Source organism: Pinus tabuliformis, chromosome 1_2 (genome assembly GCF_031772625.1).
Source record: "Pinus tabuliformis cultivar Carrire ecotype Pingquan chromosome 1_2, CPIR1, whole genome shotgun sequence".
Classification (NCBI taxonomy): Eukaryota; Viridiplantae; Streptophyta; class Pinopsida; order Pinales; family Pinaceae; genus Pinus; species Pinus tabuliformis.
The window spans coordinates 12,869,572-12,894,505 of NC_142298.1; the positions used below are offsets into that span (position 1 = coordinate 12,869,572).

Here is a 24,934-nt window from a genome sequence, read left to right on the forward strand (position 1 = left end):
GGAGCATTATCAGTGATGACTTGGATGACATTGTATGGCCCAATATGCTCAATTGTTTCATGTAATTGGTTCTGCAATGTTGATGTCGGTCTTGAACTTGTCTGAGTAATCATATGCTGAAAGAAAGATGGCACCACTAACAGACACAACAAGAACATTTACCAATGGTTTGCCTTTTACATTTGTCCATCCATTAGATACAATGGACACCCCATGGTCAGTCCAAGAACTTGTCATTCTATTCAAAGAATGTGATATTTTTTCTTTTTCATGATCAAGTCCAACGGTGCTTGCCTTGTCATACCCAGGGCTTTTGTATCCTTTAGGGGCATCATTTATAGCAGAAACCATTTCGTGCCAATAAGGTGAGTGAAGAACATTGAATGGTATCCCACATGCATAGAGAAACCTGTAAACTTTTGAATCCACATCATTCCTACACCCTTCATCAAGGAAATCTGATATGCTTCTACGCCTTAAACTTGGTGACCCTGTGCCTCCATATCCACTGCCTTGGGAGGATGCTGAAGGAGTTCTTTGTGCATGTGATTGTGAGCTTGGTTCAAAGAAACCCTTTGATTTTTTAGATTTGTATTGGGCTTCCTTCTCTTCCCTTATGTATTTGGCTCTATCTGCTGCTAACACACCTATACAAGTTTTGATTCCTATTTGTTTATCTCCATCCCATGGCATTTTCCCATAGAGGTGTTTTCTGGCACGGGTGTATGAACCTGTGTAATTATTGTTGCAATGGGGGCAATGAAATTTAGTGGTTCCACCCTCTTTCCCTGCTTCAGGCCTGTTAACATATTTCCACAATGGGGTTTGTTTCTTGTTTAGTTTTTTTGAGCTGACTCGTGTTCACTCTCCTCCAGCTCCTCCTCATCGGGTTTTCATCAAATCCACTATGTCCCCGTTCTTCATTTTCAATTTCAACCCTCCTTTTTCTACTCTCCAGCACCATAATAACCAAAAAAGGAACCAAGAAGAAGAAAATGCCAAGAAATATAACCATGATGTTTGAAATTTGAAGTTATGAATCTGCAAAATTTAAAAAAATGGAATGGGAATGGGAATGGGAAATAGAGAAAAATTTATTTATTTTTTAGGAATAAACATTAAAAAAAATAAATTTGCTAGACACTCTATTCAATATTATAGAGCCTACCTCTTTGGCGTCTAATCTCCCCTTGCAAGCTCTTCAATCTCCCCTTGCTCCTTGCTTTCTCTTGCTCTCTCACTCTCTTGCTTCTTGCTCCTTGCTCTCTCTTCCTCTCTCCTTGCTCCTCACTCTCTCCTTGCTCTCTCTCACTCTCTCCTTGCTCGTCACTCTCACCCTCTCTCAATCTCACTCTTACTCTCACTCATTACAATGATGAAATGAAATGAGGGAGGGTCTATTTAACCCTCCCTCCCTCCCTCCCTCACTTTATTTCCACAAAAAACATTTCTTTCCGCCATATTTTATTTTTTCCCGCGCGTCTCCCCCACTCGCTCCCATCACTCCTAGAGCAATTTTTATAACCTGGGAGCGGTCGGGAGCGATCGCTCCTGGAGCGATGCTCCCTGCTTCACTACGGAAATAGGCAGGGAGCGCAATTTTTTTTACAGGAGTGATTTTGGGAGCACACTCCCGACCCGCTCTCGAGTCGCTCCCGCCCAGAGCGTGGATTGGGAGCAGGATCGAGGGGGTGGGGGCGCTCCCCCGCAACATTGGATCTGCTGTTAGGAGGGCCAAGGAGATGGGCTAGAAGGCCGGAATACAAGGTCTACTTCGGCAAAGGAGAGGGGACATTAAGGTCAACCTTGTGACTGTTTGAAGAGGTTGTAAGGTCTATGTGAAGGGATGATTAAACCGCAGGCCTGTAAGTATTGTTTTGATGGTCAAAACATCCCTATACATGGAGTTGTAGGTGTCTCCTCTAACAACGAGGTCACTTACCTTGTAAAGAAAGGGAGGCCGCATAATTCAAGGTGAGTTATGGCATGATCGTTGGGCTGTTGTAGGTTACAGGAGGATGCCCTAACCAGTGACCAAACTCTATCCATGAACAACAGTACAGAGGTATGTATGTTCTCGATTAATGACTTGTGTTGGGTTCATCATTTTGGATCAGTTTGGATGGGATGTGCTTGCAGCCTATAGTAACCAAAGTGGGGGGGTAGACTTGGTGGTTAGATGCCCTAACCAGTGGCAGCGTCTACAGTGATTTATTAGATACTTGGAGAATCTGTTAGCAGCCATGTGGAGGGGTTTCTTAGGTGTTGGATACTGCCACATAGGAGCAACAAGTCACCAGCAATGGGACAACAGTGCTAATAGTATGATGGCATGATGCAATGGGATAGCAGCAAGCATGGTGCTACAAACTCATTAGGACAACAACAAGGTACAACATGCCAAATAGGACAGCTAGGCAAGTGTGCTTAGTACAACATGGTAAATGGGACAGCTAGTCAATGGTGCTTGGTGCAACAAGCTAATGGGACATCAAGGCTATGATGTTTGTTGGAGCATAGAAAATAGGACAACAGTATGCCAAACATGGAATGGCAATGTCACTAACGACGGGACAACAACAATGGCACATGGAACAACTGTGGTATCATGGTGCAACAATGGCACAGCAATGGCAACATAAGGTGCAACAGTATGATGTCTGCAGCATGGTCATGAGGTCTGGCATAGTGATGATGGGTGCAACATGGTGCAGCACGGTGAGGTGCAGCATGATGATGAGATGCAACACAATGATAGGTGAAGGAGTCACCTTGGAGAATCAGTTGAAGTAGCATGTCTTCAACTGAGTTCAACCATCTCATGTATCATCTTCTTAGAGATGATCTGTGCTCTTACTTATATAAGTCAAAGAGTTAACTTCTGTTGTAATTGTATTTACTATTATCTCTCTCTCTCTGCTAAACTATTGAAGAACATATAAGAAGAATTGATCAAGGGTTTCCCCACATTGGGGTTTGTCCTTGGCTCGTGCCACATCTTGTGTCCTCTTGTCTTGGCTTGTCTTCTGCGATTTATGTTTATGTTCTATCTGCAATTTACTATGATGTTGATGTGATTGCTAATCTAGTAAAAATATTGAGATAACTATGGAAATTGAAATAAATTGCTCTAAGCATAGAACAAACCTAAAATTAACATGGTATCAGAGCTGAGGTGAAGACAAAGCCCAAGCAAGAGTGAAAGAGCAATCAACGAAGGCAGTTGGGAAAGGACAAAAGGAACAATGGATTCCTCGTCCCTCTTCAAATTCACCGAGGTTGAAATCGAAGCAGAGAATATTATCAGAATGGCGCAATGGAAGCTTCTGATGGCCTACCTAAAGATCACTTCAATGGGAAGTTTGGATCTAAGGGTGGAAGGAAAGGCAAATGCCTTGGGTGTAATGCGAAGGAGTGTCCGAGGTAGGGACACATCACCTGATGATGATAACAATCATTCCAGGGACATCTTCAATGATCAGAGGAATGACAGGTAATGCAGGTCATCAAGGAAATAACCGACTCTTCAAGAAAGCAAGGGACCCTAGGTATGAAGAATCAAATGTTGTTTTTGATAAGATAAAGAAGCATTATCTTATATTGGCCCTCTCCTCCAGACTTCTTGGGAATTTGTCCTATTGATTGTAGTGCTTCAAGGCACTTCATCGGATAGAAGGGTACACTCTCTAATTTGGTAGAGATGGAAACAATCGTGGGGTTATACTTGGAGTCAATGCCACCTATTCCAGAAAGGGTGTAGGGAATGTTACCCTTCAATTGAATGAGGGTAACTCGATTCATTTAAAATAATGCTCTTTATGTACCTGATCACAAGAAGAACCTGGTGTCCATTTCGGCAATGGAAGTCAAAGGTTACAGGGTGGCATTCATCGATGGAAAGGTACGTGTTTGAAAATGAAATTCTCAAAGATGCTTTTACTCATGGGTTCAGGGTTAGGCAATTTGTATCAAGTTGCAAGATGGTCCATTGGGGACCAGGTCAATTATCACCTCTCATCTATAGCACTGAAGGTCTACTTATTATGGCGCCCTACCCGATGTGAGTCAGATGGTAACCGGGATGCCTGAATTCAAGAAGAGCATGAAGGTACACCTCTGAGATGTACTGAAGGAAAAACTTACAAGGGGACTATTCCCCTCATGTAGCAGGTCCATATGTTTGGAACAACTCGAGGGGTTTGAGATTCATGATCGGGAATCTCATGTATGCAGGTGGAAGAAAGCCCTCTATGGCTTGAAGCAAAACACCCCAGGCATAGTATGAGAGGATTGATAGCTGTCTGATGAAGCTGAGATTCACTAGGAGTGAAGCCGATCCAAATCATTGCTTGAAGGTTGTGGATGATAGACCTCTCATACCGGCACCTTGTAAGGACGACCTCTTTCTAACAGGTGCAGACCCTCTCATTTGCAAAAGTGAGAGGGAGTTGGATTCCAGATTTGGAATGGTAAACTGTAAGCCTGTGACTACCTCGATGGAACTTAACTTTCAGAAGTTATGTGGTAGTAATGCCAGAACAGATTTGGGAGATGCCTCTGAGTTTCATAAACTCATTTGCGTTGACGTTCTTGGTGAAATTCCATTCGCATATATGTTTTACAGTTAGCATGTTGGGATCATATTTGGTTGAGGCTCACTGGATTGATGCCAAGAATCATTTGAGATATCTTCATGGCACAATCTCTCATGGATTGATATACATTGTCGGAAATGTGAAGCTGCATGACCATTCGAATGCTGACTAGGCAGGCAGTGTGGAGCATCGCAAGAGCACTTCTGGGTGCTAGTTCTCTTTGGGTTTTGTTCGATATCTTGGACGAGCAAGAAGCAGAAGATGGTTGCTATAAGCACCGCTGAGATCGAATACATAGCTACGAGTATGATCTCGTGTGAAGCTGCCTAGTTGCGGAAGCTCTTTAGTGAGCTATTTGTAGACATGATGGATACCATTGTGATCTTCTGTGTCAACTAGGGGGGGATTCGATTGTTGAGGAATCCCATATTCTATGATTGCTCCAGCATATAGACATCAAATACTACCTTATCTGGGATATGGTACGTCGATGAGCGAGGAGGCTCCATCACATTGAGATTGATGTATAGGTCGCAGACATTCTGTCAAAGCCCCGAGGAAAGGTCAAATTTGTGACTTTCCCGAACGGCTTGGAGTCGTTGAGAGACCCTCGTATGAGGGTCGTACATGATGCATGCATTGAGCTCTGGGAGCTCCAAGTGGCTTGGGATACTTCTTGGAGCAACAAGCGACCATAGGGAGACTCACCCTCCCCTAATGGTGCGCTGTGTACAGGATGAATGGCTCAGCATTCCCTTGTGATACCCCGTGGCGACTTAGGGACAGGATGACTGGTTCTCTTGTCGAGGCATCCTACCCATGCAGTTTGGGACTCATGGGAAGTACCTCTCATCTGGCCAATGAGTAGGGAAATGGGGCTAGGGACCATAGTAGTACTATCGATGGACGCATCGTTGTATCTACCGTACTCCCTATGCTAGGATGAGCTCCATTGATCTGGGATCAGTATGAGTGGTTTGAGACACTCTCTTTTGATATTGATCTGGGATCAATTGGAACTATCTTCGGGTTAGTAAGAGTGACATAACTCACTCTCTTGGAATTGATCTGGGATCAGTAAGAGTGGTATGACACACTCTCTTCATATGGAACTGACTTCGGGTTAGTAGAGAATGGTATGAGACATTCTCGATCATTTCTTCTTCTTCGTGGTTCAGCAGAGCAGAGCAGAGCAGTGCAGGGCACTGATGGCAAAGTTAGTACAGTCTGGCAGATGGATCAGTGGATGGAGTTCTCCCTAGTTGAGAGGGAGTGTTAAAATTTGCAACTAGTGCCAAACTTCATGTGGGCCATGTTATTTATGACAGCTGATATTTTTCTTGGAGCCCTCTCATCGAGAGGTGTAGGATTGATCTAAAGATCATCCGATTCCGATAAGTATTCATGGAGTTATGAATTTATTTGTGTTATAAGAAAATTCGTCAAGGTCGGCCAACAACCAAGTAAACCCCACATGTGCTCAATGTTTTAGTATAAAAGGAGATGACTTGAGAGTCATTTCACACACACTTCACTCTTGATTTCTCTCCACTTGTTTTGGGTTTTAGTGTGAGACAAATCTAGGAGGAAGTAGCCCTAAGACGCAGGAGGGAAGGAGGCCTACAAGCTGCCCTCTACAAGCCCTAGATGCAGTCCTAGATGATCTACACAGTCCTAAGGAGGATGCCCTAATGTTGTCCTAACCTAGAGGATGCAATCATGAAGAGATGCCCTATCCTCCACACTATCTCAAGGGTAACCTAGCCGCAGTCAAGAAAAGGATATACGCTGCCCAAATAAATCCTAGCCACAGAAAAGTCATGGGTATTTTGGAGGACCGAGCTACTATTAGGAGGGCTAAGGAGCTGGGCTAGAAGGATGCAATACAAGGTCTACTTCAGCAAAGGGGAGGGGACGTTAAGGTCACCCTTGTGACTGTTTGAAGAGGCAGGAAGGTTTGTGTGAAGGGATGATTAAACCGCAGGCTTGTAAGTATTGTTTTGATGGTCAAGACATCCCTATACATGGAGTTGTAGGTGTCTCCTCTAACAGGGAGGTCACTTTCCTTGTAAAGAAAGGGAGGCCGCATAATTCAAGGTGATTTATGGCATGATCGTTGGGCTTTTGTAGGTTACAGAAGGATGCCCTATCCAGTGATCGCACTCTATCCATGAACAATAGTACATAGGTATGTATGTTCTCCATTAATGACTTGTGTTGGGTCCATTATTTTGGATCAATTTGGATGTGATGTGCTTGCAGCCTGTGGTAACCAAAGTGAGGGGCCAGACTTGGTGGTTAGATGCCCTAACCAGTGGCAACATCTACAGTGATTTATTAGACACTTGGAGAATCTGTTAGCAGCCATGTGGAGGGGTTTCTTAGGTGTTGGATGCTGCCACATAGGAACAGCAAGTCACTAACAATGGGACAACAATGCTAATAGTATGATGGCATGATGCAATGGGATAGCAGAAAGCATGGTGCTGCAAACTCATTAGGACAACAGCAAGGTACAACATGCCAAGTAGGAGAGCTAGGCAAGTGTGCTTTGTACGACATGGTAAATGGGACAGCTAGTCAATGGTGCTTGGTGCAGCAAGCTAGTGGGACAACAAGGCTATGATGTTTGTTGGATCATAGCAAATAGGACAACAGTATGCCAAACATGGAATGGAGATGTCACGGATAGCAGTAATGGCACATGGAACAACTGTGGTAGCATGGTGCAACAATGGCACAACAGTGGCAACATAAGGTGCAGCAGTATGATGTGTGCAGCATGGTCATGAGGTCCAACATAGTGATGATGGGTGTAGCATGGTGCAACACAGTTAGGTGCAGCATGATGACGAGATGCAGCACAATGATAGGTGAAGGAGTCACCTTGGAGAATCAGTTGAAGCAGCATGTCTTCAATTGAGTTCAACCATCTCATGTATCATCTTCTTAGAGATGATCTATGCTCTTATTTATATAGGTCAAAGTGTTGACTTTTGTTGTAAATGTACTATCTCTCTCTCTTTGCTGAACTATTAAATAACATATAAGAAGAATTGATTAAGGGTTTCCCCACATTCGGGTTTGTCCCTGGCTTGCACCACATCTTGTGTCCTCTTGTCTTGGCTTGTCTTCTGCGATTTATGTTTATGTTCTATCTGCAGTTTACTATGATGCTGATGTGATTGCTAATCTGGAAAAGATATCGAGCTAACTGTGGAAATTGAAATAAATTTCTCTAAGCATAGAAGATACCTAAAATTAACATGTCTGCATCAGATGACCATCAATCTAAGTACGCCAAGATCATAGGGCTTGCTTGAGTCCATATGGGACTTTTTTTCATCTGTAATCATGAATTTCATCTCATGTGCCTCAAAGCCTTGAGGTAGTTCCAAGTACACTTCTTCCTTATATACCATGGTGGAAGCCAACTTCACTTATATCTGATTAATTCATCCAACAACTAGAGCTGCATATTCCTTATCACTGATGAATTTAATATCACTGAAGCATCTAACACTATTGTGATCTAGAATGGTCCTTGCATGAAGGACATATAACTCTTTATCATCTCATCAAACTGTTGCATTCATCCTGATAATCTACTCCATCTGAATAGGAAGCCTTTTCAATCATTGCTATCAACGTGGGAGACTGTCATCCTTCCTTCAAGGTTTGAGCTTTTGTCCAACTTCATTGGATGGCTCTGCATCCTTCTCAATCTCGATATTAAGGACTAAGTCCTAATAATAAGGTAGGATTGTCTATCTTCTCCACATATAAGAATGGCTTCTTCATTGTCTTGCACTGACTCCTTCTTAGGGTTGACTCTTACTGCAATGTTCTACAACTTGATGATCCTCAAAAAGGATCTCACATCCTTATCCTAGGTTAGTGAAATTCAAATGTTCATGCAGGAAGAATGAACAATAGTCTAAAATGATAACTCTAAACAAGAGCAATGTTACAAAGAAATAACATAAGACTTGGAAATACTTATCTTTGATGAGGAATATCAACTCCCTCTGGATCTTGCCTCCTTTTTAACCAAGATGTGCCACTGTTTATCAATTATACGTCAATATTGTCTTTAAAAGAAGTGCATCCTCATGGGAGCCACTTCTATACTTTATCTCTATCGTCGACAACCAAGTCCAACCATCAATGTATATGATAACCATTGAGTCTACAACATACCCTTCTCCTATAGTTTCTCTAAATCTATCATGGGTACTTAAATAACTAAATGGCATCTTATAGTTCTTATCATATCATGATTAATTTTGAATCATACCATGGCTTTTTCATATCTACGGCACTCCCAGGGTTTCTCCCAAACCCTAGCTTATACTTGCAAGAACAAAAGGTCTCCCTAGGGTTTCCTTCAAACCCTAGCATTCTTTTAGTTCTCTTCCATCTTCTTCCCTTTCACTCTGCTTGATCCATCATAGGTGTCTATAGGGGTGATCTCAATGACTTTTTTTCAGCACAACTCTGATATCATGTTAATTTTTAGGGCTAGATTATTCTTGTTGTAGATAATTGCATTTACAAACTTTTTCATCATTTACATGTTGCATTCACCCCATAACATCATTAGAAATTATGTAGAAAGAAAAATAACATCAATAGTGTAGCGGAACAGTAAAGATCAACATAAGAAAAACATACATAATAAAGACACCAGGAGTTAGGTCAGAGACCAGGGCAAACTCCCACAAGGAGGAAAACCCATCCAAATTCTTCTTCTATTAGATATTCATCAAATGTTCAGTTGAGATACAAATACAGTGAGAATGAAATACAACAATCAGAGCAAGCCTCCCTAGAGCCAACACAAGTCAGTACACAACTTCGTTTGTGAACTGAATGAGACAAGGCAAAGAGAGTTGCTACAATATAACATTTTCCATAGTCATAGTCACCTCTACCATCCATATTGACATCAAGTTCACCGTCACAGCCATATCATTGAAGTGTCACTGTTATGTATTATATATCACAAATCTCTTTCCATCAAAGTCATTGTTATCAACATCAAGTATCATAATCTCTGCTAGGTACTATCATAATGAATATGGGTACTGACATTAAGTATCTTTATGCATCATATGAGAACAAGGTTATAGTCTAACTGCCACTGAAGAACCCTAACTGGTTAGGTTGTTTTCTCCATTGAATGTATATTGTAATGCTAACCATAGATCACTGTAATATGTGAGACGATTACAGAGAGAATGTGAAACCATACCATAATTTAATACGGACCATAGATCACATAATGTAGTGCAGACACCATAACACAAAGCAAGTTATAGCATAGATCTAGATATATCAGAGAGCCACAATATAAATGTGAAGTCTTTGTAATTAGAGTCAAACCATGAGAGCAATGCGATTGAAATAAAGTCAAACGAGCCATAGTCATTATAATTACGATACCACTGCAATGTCAATTTCGATGCCATTGCAATATTAAATTGCGATCCACTGTGATGACAATCCAAACGATGCCAGTCACTGCAATGCCAAACCCAACGATGCCAATCCCGTCAAGCATTGTCATGTACAGTTAATGCCTATACAGTCTAGCGATGCAATGCTCATACAATACAATGAAGTGATGCCCATACTGTGTAGCGATGTGATGCCCATACAATACAATGTAGTGATGCCCATAGAATATAATGAAGTGATGCCCATACTGTGTAGCGATGTGATGCCCATAAAATACAATGTAGCAATGCCCATACAATATGATGAAGTGATGCCCATACTGTGTAGCGATGTGATGCCCATGCAATACAATGAAGTGATGCCCATACAATATAATGAAGTGATTCCCACACTGTGCAGCGATGCATACCCATACAATACAATCAAGTGATGCCCATACAATATAATGAAGCGATACCCATACAATATAATGAAGCGGTGCCCATACTGTGTAGCGATGCGATGCCCAGAATTGAGCCATACATCACTGTGATTCGAGCCATAGAGCGAGATATATGATACTGTAATGCGAGTCATCAAGTGAGCCATACATCACTGTGATCTGAGCAATAGAGCTAGACATACGATACTGTAATGTTAGTTATAGGAGGCAATTGAGATAAGATGCCATATAGAGAGAAATGAGATCATAGAGAAGATTAGTGTGAGATCTGCCCATAGAGAATAGTGCGAGGCTGTGCATGCCATAAGGAATGTGAACTGCTATCATATCCATCAAATGTGAACCTCAGAAGATATAAGGATGCGAGCCTTACTATTCATGATTTGTATTGAATGAGTCACAAAGATCCTCTTTATATATAATTCGATGGGGTCCTCTTTTGAAAGGCCGACTTGAAATCTTCTTCGAGGTAAACATGAAATTTGAATTTGCTTCAAATATATATAGTAAATACTTGCCCATGCATTAATAATTTCCTTTATACAATTTGAGATCTTCTTTGGGATAGATGGGTTTCATGTGGGCCTTAGGGTCTTCCTTGGCGCAAGAGGATTTCCCTTTGGGGAAATTCATCCCGATGTTTCCCAAATTTTAACATTCATTTGATCATTGTGCACTTGAGAGATATACTTCTCTTGGATGATTTGTCTTCTCTAATTCACTCTGGAGAACTAGTTGAGCGACTTCTTTGAGAGCTTGTTGATGTGGATTTGGCAATCTTTTCATGGATGGCTTTTGGTGAAGCTTGGATGAATGCATGATAAACCTAGTAAGTGGGCTTCTTTTATCATGTTTGTTGTTAATGGATTATGGTAATTAAGTATTAAGTAAGTGGGTGTAGTATTTTGTTTTTGTCACTCTCTTAGACAAACCCTTCTTCCAAGACTTTGAGAAAGTAGCAAGTGGGCTCCTTCCCTTACCTCATCTTTGAAGATGGAGAGCCTTGATTCTAACCCTAGGGATAAGTGAGTGGACTTACACTAGTTTTTCAAGCCTTGTATCTACTCCAAATCTTTCAAGTTTGTTACTCTTAGACTCCATTAGCTCTATATTAAGAAATACACTAGTCTTTTGTCTTATGTCAATGAATTAAACTCCAAAATTCATTTCCTTTACTTGTTTTGGGGTAAATTAGGATCTAGTTACAGCAAAATCATATATTTTCAGTATTTATTGTCCTAGATGTTATTGTCCTAGGGTTAGAAATTATTTGAAATATTTATTGGAAAACCCAAAGTGTCATTTCAAGTGTATTTTCCAGCCATAAATTAAGGCTGACGTTTAGGTTTTTGTTGTTGTTATATGTTTTCTAACTCCAGAAAAATTTTGTAATTATTTCTCTTGTTTACTCTTATATTTAGCTCTCATTTTTCCCCTTATTATACTAATATATGGGCTAGTTTTGTTGTTGTTATAAACTAGTTAATTGCTGCAATTGTTGATTTTACATGCTAGTTTACTTCAGTTAAAGGTGATTTCTTGATTGTGTGTATTTGGGCACATTCTTTGAGCCTTTATTGGTTGAACTAAGCCTCTAGAAGAGCCATAAGACCCTTTGAACTCAAATATGGAAAGTACTAATAAATCCACCTTAAACCCTAATGGTTTGACCTAATTCCTTGGTGGGGAATCTTTGTGGAAAACTTAGGGGGTATTTAGCTTTTTTGGATTGGATTATTTGATCCCTAAGATCTACTAAACAAATATGCCTTGTGTTGGATTTTGTCCATCACTAAAACGAGGGGTGTGGTTGCTAAGGTGACTTTGGTGACACTCCCATTGTTGCGCTGAGGTGCGCTTTCCATACCACTATAGTAGAGATGTTGTAATGTAATGCCCTATTTAACATTTTGACTCAATTAAATTACATTAAAATAAAAATAAAAATAAAATAATTAATAATTATAATTATCAATAAAGCATTTTGACTTGGTCAAATTACATGAAACTAAAACTAAAAATAAAATTAAATTAAATGAAAAACTTAAAATTAATAAAATAAAATTTGTCAAGTTGTCTGAGTTCTCCAGAGATTACTTCAGGCTTGACCTATGGCTTGAGAAACTACGACCCAAGGGCATCTAAGTCATCAAAATCCCCTGGGGATCGCACCTGGCCCTGGCCACACCAACCCTTAACATGGTTGGATTTTTTCCCACGGAGTGATTTAAAATGACACCCCATCACCACCTATTCTATGCCCCGTGGGCATAATTAATAATTATACCAGCCTAGATCCATCTTAACTATGGAGCTACCAAGCTCCCAGAGGGATCAAATCTCTTGAGATGCAAACCTAGGTTGTACATTGTCTAGGTCACCTAGTGAGGCTTGGCACTAGGATGTTATATTTTAGCTGTAACTATACCCACTCATCAAATTTATCTTTGTGAAATATTTGGGTCTATTCAAACTGCCCATCAAGTTGCCCAACCTTGGTGATGAGAATCTCGTTGATAATGGGAGTCTATATCTAATGATGATCTTACTGAGCACTTTGTAGTCCAATGTCAAAGGGTTTGCTAAACTTGAACCTTGAAGATCGAAATTTGGCAAACCTCAAGAAAATCTTCACATTGGACTCATGTTTGGCCTAGGTTCGATTTAAGCTCGTGGTTCTCTATTTAGTTTGGGGAGGGTTTCCAATGTTGTTACCTCCAACCTACACCCTAGCATTGTTCCCGGCTACTGACATCATCGATGAAAATTCCATTTGCATTGTGTCCAATCTGAGCTTCTTTCTCCACTAGTTCTAATGAAAAATCCATTTGTGTTTTGTCTACTCTGAATGTCTTTTTTTATTGGTTCAAGGAGAACACCGACGTGTTTTGATTTGAGCAAAGTTTGGGGTCATTTTCTACTCTTGCCCTAGGTAGTACTTGACACAAGGGCTCTACATGTTCAATGGGCTCATCCATTTTAGCACAAATGTCATATAAATTTGTATACTTTAAACTTTTAACATATCATATAGTTTTATGTTATATAGGTGAAATTCATTATTTTTATTATTCATAAAGTGTGTATGAATTAAATTATATAATTTAAAAATAAATATATTTAAGTTATATAAATAAATAAATATTTAGGTATACATAGTTTATTGGTTTATGTTATTTCTTATTTTATATAAAATGGTGAATTGCATTTGAACCTTCTTAAAAAAATTGAATTTGAATCGAACTTAATCGTTGTTGAACTCTAACTCCAACCCGAACCATGTGACATAGTTGTAATCTATACATATTCATCACAATCATCTTCTTAGGGGTGATCAATATTGGAACCACAAATGGCCTGATACTCTTTCTTTGAAATCCCTTCAACAACTATCCAACCTTTCTGTTCAGCTTTATGCTTTCCATCAACTCATCCTATGTACTGCTTGATTGAACAATGTCAAACCTAGTGTTAACTTCATCTTGTGTGTTATCTTCCTCTGCAATGGTAATCCTTTTAGCAAAGATGTGAATGTTATGTCATAGTATTCCTCTGACAACATCTTTACTACATTAGGAATCTTCTTCTAGTCATATATGGTTATTTTTGTTAATTTTAGGTATGTTCTATGCTTAGAGCAATTTATTTCAATTTTCACAGTTAGCTCCATATCCTTTCCAGATTAGCAATCACATCAGCATTAAAGTAAACTGCAGATAGAACATAAACATAAATTGCAGAAGACAAGCCAAGACAAGAGGACACAAGATGGGGCACTAGCCAAGGACAAACCCCAATGTGGGGAAACCCTTGATCAATTCTTCTTATATGTTCTTCAATAGTTTAGCAGTGAGAGAGAGAAATAGTACGTTTACAACAGAAGTCAACACTTTGACTTATCTAGATAAGAGCATAGATCATCTCTAAGAAGATGATACATGAGATCAGTTGAAGACATGCTGCTTCAACTAATTCTCCAAGGTGACTCCTTCACCTATCGTTGTGCTGCATTTCGTCATCATGCTGCACCTCACCACACTGCACCATGCTGCACCCATCATCACTATGCTGCATCTCATCACACTTCATTAATCATGACTGTACCCATCACTGTACTGCATTATGTGCCATTGCTGCACCATGTTGCCATCCTGACCTATGTGTTGGCTGCACCTTGCTTGCTTGTTGTCCCTTGCTTGCTTGTTGTCCCTAGCATGCTTGTTGTCCTTAGCATGCTTGTTGTTGCATGCTAGTTGTCCCTTGCATGCTAGCTATAACATTGCATGCTTGGTGTATTTGCTGCTAAGTACCATACAACTGTCCCAATGTTTGTGAGTTGTCCCTTGCATGCTGCGGTCCTTCGGAGACAGATGCTCCGGCTATTTCGGCAGATCTCGACAGTTCAGGCTGTTCCTGGCAGTTCCGACAGTTCCGTTTGTTCCCGGCAGTTCCAGCTTTTCTGGTAGTTCTGGCTTTTCTAGCTTTTCTGGCTTTTCCGGCTTTTCTGGCATTTCCGACAGTTCCAACTTTTCTAGCTTTTCCGGTAGTTCCGTCTTTTTTGGCAGTTCCGTCTTTTCTGGCAGTTTCGGCTTTTCCGGCAGTTTCGGCAGTTCCAGATTTTCTGGCTTTTTCGGTAGTTCCGGCAGTTTCAGCTTTTCCTATAGTTCCGGCAGTTCTGGCTTTTCCGGCTTTTTCGGCAGTTTCTGCTTTTTGCCCTCTGGATCAGGGCAATGTTATTCCTTAAGATCTCTCCTCCTACTAAAACCCAAAGACAAGTAGAGAGAGGAAGAGATCCCAAGTGTGTTGAAATGACTTGAAGGCCACCTCTATTTGTACTAAAATGTTGAGCACCTGTGGGGTTTATTTGGTTGCTGGCCGACCTTGATGAATTGTCTTATAACGCAAATAAATTCATAACTCCATGAATACTTATCGGAATTGGATGATCTTTAGATCAGTCCTACACCTCTCGATGAGAGGGATCCATGAAAAATATCAACTCCCATAAATAAGATGACCCACATGGAGTTTGGCCCTAGTTGCCAATTTTAACACTCCCTCTCAACTAGGGAGAACTCCATCCATTTATCCATATGTCCGACTGTACTATCTCTACCATCAGTTCCCTGCACTGCTCTGCTCTACTGTGATCTGCCGAGCTCTGCTCTACTCTGATGAAACATGAAGAAGAAGAATTGATCGAGAATGTCTCATACCATTCTCTTCTGACTAGAAGTCAGTTTCATTTGAAGAGAGTGTGTCACATCACTCTTACTGACCCAAAGTCAGTTTTATTGATCCCAGATCAATATCACAAGAGAGTGTCTCAAACCACTCATACTGATCCCAGATCAATGGAGGTCATCCTAGCATAGGGAGTATGGTAGATACAACGATGCATCCATCGATAGTAGTACTATGGTCCCTATCCTCATTTCCCTACTCATTGATCAAATGAGAGGTACTTCCCATGAGTCCCAGACTGCATGGGTAGGATGCCTCTATAGGAGAACTAATCATCCTGTCCACAGGAGAACGAATCATCCTGTCAGTGGATGCCATAGGGAACAAATCATCTTGGCCCACAGGAGAACTAATCATCCTGTTCCACAGTCGCCACGGAGAAAAAATCATATTGGCCCACAGGAGAATTAATCATCCTGTTCCATTGTCGCCACGGAGAACAAATCATCCTGGCCCACAGGAGAACTAATTATCTTGTTCCTCAGTTGCCACGGGAGAACTAATCATCCCGGCCCACAAAAGAACTAATCATCTTGTTCATAGCGCACCACCAGGGGAGGGTGAGTCGCCCTGTGGTCGTATGTTGCTCCAGTAAGTACCCCAAGCCCCCCAGAGCTCCCAGAGTTCAATGCACGCAACATGCAGGACCCTTATAAGAAGGTCTCTCAATGGCTCCAAGTCATTTGGGAAAGTCACAAATTTGACCTTTCCCCAGGGCTTTGACAAAATGTCTGCGACCTGTACATCAGTCTCAATGCGAAGGAGCCTCCTTGCTCATCGACTTACCATATCGCAGATAAGGCAGTATCTGATGTCTATCTGCTGGAGCAATCATTGAATACGGGATTCCTCAATAATCGAATGCCCCCTCTGGTTGTCACAGAGAATCACAGTGGTATTCATCATGTGTACAAACAGCTCACTTAAGAGCTTTTGCAACCATGCAGCTTCACACGAGATCATACTCGTAGCTATGTATTCGGTCTCGGTGGTGCTTATAGCAACCGACTTCTGCTTCCTACTCATCCATGATATCGAAGCAGAATCCAAAGAGAACCAACACTGAGAAGTGCTATAGTGATCCTCCACACTGCCTGCCCAGTCAACATTCGAATAATCATGCAGTTTCATATTTTCGGCAGTGTATCTCAATCCATGAGAGATTATGCCCCAAAAATATCTCAGAAGATTCTTGGCACCAATCCAGTGAGGCTCAACCAAATATGAGCTCACCATGCTAACTGCAAAACATATGTCCCAACGGAAGTTCACCAAGAACATCACGTGAATGAGTTTATGAAACTTAGAGGCGTTTCCCAAATTTGGTCCGACATCACTACCATATAACTTTTGAAAGTTAAGATCCTCGAGGTAGTCACAGGCTTGCAGTTTATCATTCAACATCCGGAATCCAACTCCCTCTTACTTCTACAAATGAGAGGGTCTGCACCTGTCAGAAATAGGTCGTCCTCATAAGGTGCCGGTATGGGAGGTCTATCATCCACAACCTTTGGGTAATGGTTTGGATCGGTTTCACTCCTAGTGAATCTCAACTTCATCAGACAGATATCAATCCTCTCATACTACTCCCAGGGTGTTTTGCTTCAAGCCATAGAGGGCTTTCTTCCACCTGTATACATGAGATTCCTGATCATGAATCTCAAACTCCTCGGGTTGTTCCAAACCTGTGGACCTGTTGCACGAGGGGAATGGTCCCCTTATAAGATTTTCCTTCGGTACATCTCAGACATGTACCTTCATGCTCTACTTGAATTCAAACATCCCTATCACCATTTGACTCACATCAGGTAGGGCCCCATAGGTAGACCTTTGGTGTTATAGATGCGATATGTCAATTGACATGATCCCCAATGGACCATCCTGCAACTTGATACAAATTGCCAACCCTGCACCCATGAGAAAAAGCATCTTTGAAAATTATATTTTTTAACACGTAACTTTCCATCGATGAATGCCACCATAAAACCTTTGACTTCTATTTCCGAGATGGACACTAGGTTCTTTTTGCGATCAGGTACATAAAAGAGATTCTGTAAATGAATCGAGTTACTCTTATTCAATTGAGAGTTAACATTCCCTACACCCTTTCCGGGATAGGTGGCATCGGCTCCAAGTGTAATCCCACAATTGTTTCCATATCTACCAAATTAGAGAGTGCACCCATCTATCTGATGAAGTGCCTTGAAGCACTACAATCTATAACCTAGATTCCCAAATAACCTGAAGGAGAGGGCCAATACAAGATAACACTTCTTTATCTTATCGAAAACAACATTTGATTCTTCATACCTGGGGTTCCTTGCTTTCTATGAAGAGTCAGCCATTTCCTTGATGACCTGCATTACCTGTCATTCCTTTGATCATTGAAGATGTCCTTGGAATGATTGTTATCATCATCAAGTGATGTGTCCCTGCCATTCGGACACTCCTTCGCATAATGGCCGAACTAGTTATATGCCTTTCCTTCCACCCTGAGATCCGGTCTTCCAATGAAGTGATCTTTAGGTAGGCCATATTCCGCTACGCCATTCTGATAATATTCTCTGCTTCGACTTCACCCTTGGTGAATTTGAAGAGGGATGAGGAATCCACTGATCCTTTTGTCCTTTCCCAACTGTCTTCGGTGATTTCTCTTTCACTCTTGCTTGGGCATTGTCTTCACCTCAGCTCTGATACCATGTTAATTTTAGGTATGTTCTATGCTTAGAGCAATTTATTTCAATTTTCACAGTTAGCTCCATATCTTTTCCAGATTAGCAATCACATCAGCATTAAAGTAAACTGTAGATAGAACATAAACATAAATCACAGAAGACAAGCCAAGACAAGAGGACACAAGATGGGGCGCTAGCCAAGGACAAATCCCAATGCGGGGAAACCCTTGATCAATTCTTCTTATATGTTATTCAATAGTTGACTTATCTAGATAAGAGCATAGATCATCTCTAAGAAGATGATACATGAGATTAGTTGAAGACATGCTGCTTCAACTAATTCTCCAAGGTGACTCCTTCAACTATCGTTGTGCTGCATTTCGTCATCACGCTGCACCTCACCGCGCTGCACCATGTTGCACCCATCATCACTATGCTGCATCTCATCACGCTTCATTAATCATGACTGTACCCATCACTGTACTACATTATGTGCCATTGCTGCACCATGTTGCCATCCTGACCTATGTGTTGGCTGCACCTTTCTTGCTTGTTGTCCCTTGCTTGCTTGTTGTCCCTAGCATGCTTGTTGTCCTTAGCATGCTTGTTGTTGCATGCTAATTGTCCCTTGCATGCTAGCTGTAACATTGCATGCTTGGTGTATTTGCTGCTATGTAACATACAAATGTCTCAATGTTAGTTAGTTGTCCCTTGCATGCTGCTCTCCTTTGGAGACAGATGCTCCAGCTATTTCGGCAGTTCCCGACAGTTTTGGTAGTTCTGGCTGTTCTTGGCAGTTCTGGCAGTTCCAGTTGTTCCCGGCAGTTTCAGTAATCTCGGCAGTCCCAGCTTTTCCGGCAGTTCCGGATTTTCCAGCAGTTCCAACATTTTTGGCATTTCCGGATTTTTCAGCTTTTTCGGCAGTTCCAGCGTTTCTGGCATTTCCTGCTTTTTCGGCAAGTCCATCTTTTCTGGCAGTTTTGGCTTTTCCAACAGTTCCAGCTTTTCCGGTAATTTCGGCTTTTCCGGCAGTTTCGGCTTTTTCGACATTTCCAGCTTTTCCGATAGTTCCGAATTTTCCGGCAGTTCCGGCTTTTCCGGCAGTTCCAGCGTTTCCGACATTTTTGGCCGTTTCGGCTTTTCCAGATTTTCCGGCAGTTTCGACTTTCTTTCTTCTAAATCAGGGCAACGTTATTCCTTAGGATCTCTCCTCCTACTAAAACCCAAAGACAAGTAGAGAGAGGAAGAGATCCCAAGTGTGTTGAAATGACTTGAAGGCCACCTCTATTTATACTAAAATGTTGAGCACATGTGGGGTTTATTTGGTTGTTGGCCGACCTTGATGAATTGTCTTATAACGCAAATAAATTCATAACTCCATGAATACTTATTGGAATCAGATGATATTTAGATCAATCCTACACCTCTCAATGAGAGGGATCCAAGAAAAATATTAGCTGCCATAAATAAGATAACCCACATGGAGTTTGGCGCTAGTTGCCAATTTTAACAATTTTGTTGTGCATGACCACTTTCATTGGCACTATTAGGTAACATCCATCTCCTTCACTATGATCAATAATATTTTTCCTAACAAAAGCAATACTTCTTTGGCCTATTTATATTTCATCAACAATAGTTGGAATTTCCTTGCATCCCTGATGATGGTGTAGTTTTTATTCTTCTTGTCTCACATTGTTCTCCTACCATACGTGTGTACCTTCCAACAACATGTGATGAGTATCCATGGGTATAACATCAAATTAGACATCATCTTGATACTTTGCAATGCAGAACAACATGCTACACTAATCTATACTTCATACCCATGTTGAAACCAAAACAACTAACAACTCGATTGATTCACTAACAACTCTTGTTGGCTCTTATTCTAGGACTAACACCTCAATCTAATTGTCTATGTTAAGACTGGCTAACCTACTTTAATCACTTCCATCTTCCTTATTCTCATTAGGATGACTATTCAACTCACTTTGCAACTCTTCACCTATGTCTTTGTCACTTAACCTTCCATTTGACTACTTGGGTATATGCTTGATTCTTTGACTTCCCCATAATGTGACACTTCAACATCCTCTAGTGTTTTATTGCATTGTCATGCATGGTTATTGTCCACATTGTGCATGCTCCTCGTTGCACACCTGTTGTCATCATCATACTACGCATGCTTTTGCTTTGACTATTGTGCACTTTTCACCTTTGTGCATAAACTGTGTGCTTCACCATCCTATCATGTTTGTGCTTATTCATCCACACTTTTGTCCATAACACTTATAGTCTATCATGCCTCTACTTTTGTCTCACTTTAAATTTCACTTTAAGTTCTTTCTTATAACACATGGCCCTATGACAATCATACTTCATATTATCCTGAAAGGTCTTACACCACTTCTAAAGTGTTTAGAGAAATACTTCCTATGATTAGGGTTAAAATCATAATAGATGAAAAGAGAGAAAACACGGACTTCAAACCCAAAGTAGCAGGGAAACATGTATTCTTATAACTACCTTTTCGATTAGGGTACGTATGTGGGATTTTGAAAATTGGAGAAGATCTGACTAAGAAGTTCTTTCAATCCTAAAACCTCACTTCACAACCTAACCACCAAATTGCACTCAAAAGAGACAAGAACATGTATAATAGATACAAGTGATAAAACCTTAACTTCCTTGACCAATCAAAGCCAAATAACTAGTCACTATCAAACCATTAAGACAAAATTCCATGAAATGAGTAAAAAAAACAATGAACTAAGAGCGAGAAAGAAGTGAGCTATCTATATTAATTAGAGAAACAATACAAAGAGTAGATGTCACCTAGTTCTAGCTATCGACTCCACCCTAGAACCACCACCTGGACCATTGAAGGTATACTCCTCGCTATCCTTTGCTCAACACATGAAAATGAAAGAGGACGAGTCTCTTTCTCAATGTAAGAAGGGAAGGGAAATGAACAGGAAACAACAGTTTCTTATAGGGGGAGTTTTCTTAAAATCCTAGGAAAATACTTGCTTGTAGATTTTTAATTGATCCATCAACATAAGGGTGCTTCCTCTCCTCACCACCATAGGCCTGCTTTTATACTCTTTTGATGGTTGGGGTGGTTACTTATGGACTATAGGAGGTAATCATTCAGTAAAAATCGTAAACTCCACCCAAAAACACGTGATTTTGCGCACATTTATATTTTTTAGTGCATTTTTAAAGTATATGTATTTTTTGAAGGGGAACTCGCGCATATACATGCATTGCTTGAAGGAAACACACATATGTACATGTTATGTCAGACTAGGAGTAGCATATATGAACCAACATAGTTCTTTTTGAAGGGTTCTTAGGAGAGATGGGGTCTGCAAGTACAAGGGAGTTATGGAAAAACGGCAATGCATGCATCTTAGGGTGGTAATGGAAAAATATGCTATAACACAGCCAATTTTCCATGCTTGAAGTTTACTTGCATCCTTTGGGACAACAGTAAATCTCTGGGTTCAATCGTTTCTTTAATATTCCTTGTTATCCTCTATTGTATTTGGAATTTTGGATGTGCAAAGAAGAAAGGTTTTGGAAACTTCTTTGATTCTTTTCTCCCCACAAATTCCAACAAATGGAGTGAGGATTAACTTCCCATATTTGATTTAAATGTCAGATTAACAATTCACCTTCTGCCAATTTCCAATATGATCTGAAATATTATTAAACTATTCTCTCTATCTCCTCATTAACAAATTTCCACATTCTAACTGAAATTGGCTGCTGGACAATGTATCAATATGTGATCAGAAGTTTCATCAGCTCCATGACAAAAAATATATTTTGATGAACCAGAAAATCCTCTTTTCTGAAGATTGCCCCATGTTAGAGTTAGGATACTATATTGCATTGCTAAACTCAGGAAATAATTGATCTTTATTCATATCTCAAATCCTACTTTTTCCATACCTTTGATTGCCTTGTCTGAGCATTAGCAGTTGTGATAAGATTGTATGTCTGATTCATTGTGTATTTTCCTTGGACCCACTTTCCCCCTTGACTGACATCTAATGGAATCTTGATATCATTTGTCATTTAGACGATAGGAATTATGTGTTGATAAAGGAGGTTTTAAGTTTTAATCCATAGAGGAAATATTTTGAGACAGGTGTTCCATTTTGCTTTTCCTTACAGTATATTGGATTCGACATTGGTTTTCTTCCACATCATGTTTCTTGATTAAAGATGCACTAACATGCAATGCATATGCAGCATTTAAGATTGTTTCTTATCAATATCTCCCTTTTTTTCATCTACTGGGATTTTTGAAATTGATTGGATTCTATACTGTTTTGTTGGCTGATTGGTTCATTATAAATCTGTATAGTTATTTTTTTAATAAGTACTGGAATGTTCGTTTCTTTATCAGTGTCACGTCATAAAAGTGTGCAAGATTTCATGTTTGTCTGATGAGCAATCACTCATTTTGTGCAATTTCTGTATTTTGTCCCTTTATGCCCATATTATGTTTATTGGAAAACTTCACCAAGTATATAACTGCAGTGGTGTAATTGTGGGCTGAAAACAAATGAATGACTTGAGTACAGTCCACATTAGACTCAACAAATAAATGGCTTTGCCACAAATGACCTGTGAGACAATGACTGTTCGAATATTGTTAAAAGATAGATGACATGATGGCTTGTCCTCTTCCACTCTTTTGTGCTCCCTTCTTTGTGTGTGTGAGAGAGAGAGAGAGAATTACCATTCAGAGATGATTTGAAGCAGTTAATGGTAGTGGTAGAATTGTAAATTTCAAATACATTAGAGGGGAGTACATAAGGGATCTGTGTTCCATGGATATACTTAATTTATGCAAATGTGCATATGTACAATCATGTATTCAAAATGTGTGTATGTTCTGTTTGAAGAGAGGTTCCTGTATAGATTTATAAATAATGGGTTAATCTTGTGCAGCCTTACCTATAGGAGAGTATGCAGCAGTGGCTCTACTTCTGTTCTTTGGTTTCAAATCTATAAAAAATGCTTGGGACCTTCCTACTGAATCAAAAAAGAGTGGAGCTGATGTGCCTGAGCTTGGTGAACTTGTTGAGGCTGAGGAACTGGTGAAGACAGAGGTAGTCCTCTGTATAAACTACTAATCACAGTCTGTTTAATTTAATCTATTGAGAACAACCACGAAGAAAATTGATCACAGAGCTCATCTCTAATAATCTGAGGCCAATGTAGAATGAAAATGATAATCTATCGGTACTAACTTGGGTATAGTTTTAAACATTCAACATTTAGAAGTAAGTTCCTGGAAATGCTCATTATTTTTAATATTTTTAATGCAGAGAAAGAACTCCATCTGGTTCGTTGCATCAAACTCTTCAATAAGTATCAATGTTTGAGTCAAAAAAAATCTCTTGATTCTCATTCTAAATATCCGTGTCATAATCATAATTCATCAGACAAGCTTTATATAGAATTTTAGGGTGCAATTTGTGGGATTGGAGTTCGCTGAGATCCAATTCAGTCTGTATTCAATATGACAATGGTGACAATCTTGCAATTTGACTTTCCATTTTCAACTATCCATCACTTCCATCGACAATGGATATTTTTTTCTCTTTTCAAATTTGATTTCATCAAAGGAATCGATTGACTAATTCAAGCACTTATATTAATGATTTGGAAATGACTATAATCTTGTGGAAGCAATCTATTTAGATTGATAATAAACTTCTATATGTACACATCCATACACTAAGCAGTAAAATCCATGCAGGGAGCGGGTCTCTGTCCCACAAATAAAGGGATCACATACATCAAGTTTGCATCTGGTTGGGCCATGACCTTAAATTAGGTTATCTTTATTATTATCTATTTGTGTAATATTCTGTGTTTCTTTCTGGTGGTTTCCCTGGAAAGCAGCAGCAGTGACATTTTCTCTCAAAAACCATGCATTTTTATCACAATAAAGGACAATAGGTATTAGATTTACATCATTGAAATCATTTAAACCTGACTAAACAGCACAAATAGAAGCCAGAATGATAATGTATAGAAAGGATATACGTACTAAAAAGGCCACCCACAAGGAAAAAGATCACAAACCAGTTTAAAACTGTGGCCCATAAGAGTAAAAAGTTGTAAAATCTCTTCTTATTGAAGAAAAATCCCAAGTGCAAAACAAGAGGAACAGCAGCTGCCATGACAAGAAACTTTCGACCATGACAAATCACTGCGCAAGTGAAAAAAAAGAGGAGCAATGGCTGCTGTCACAAGAAACTCTCTACCTAAATGTTAGATAAGACGAAGAATATTGTCATAAGAAACTAGCTGCTCTTGTGCAGCTGCTGTCACAAACATAAAACCATGCCAAACTCACCTGAAAAATACTGCCCAACTGTAAAACAATTGAAGATTCAACTCCCTCAACAATAAAAGCACTAATGTAAGGTGACGTCTGCTTGCCACAAGTGCCAAACACAAGAAAATCACCCTAGTTTGCCAAAAATTGC

The 24,934-nt window shown here is 40.0% G+C and overlaps 1 protein-coding gene across 1 annotated transcript in view; it reads left to right on the forward strand.

Moving 5' to 3' along the window:
* The window catches only part of LOC149204071 (protein PAM71-homolog, chloroplastic), a 346,946-nt gene that overhangs the window by 319,999 nt on the left and 2,013 nt on the right, over nucleotides 1–24,934 (forward strand). Inside the window, exon 6 of the mRNA XM_089394627.1 lies at nucleotides 23,385–23,545. Coding sequence (XP_089250753.1) covers nucleotides 23,385–23,545 — 161 coding nt within the window. The remainder of the gene's footprint in view (nucleotides 1–23,384; nucleotides 23,546–24,934) is intronic.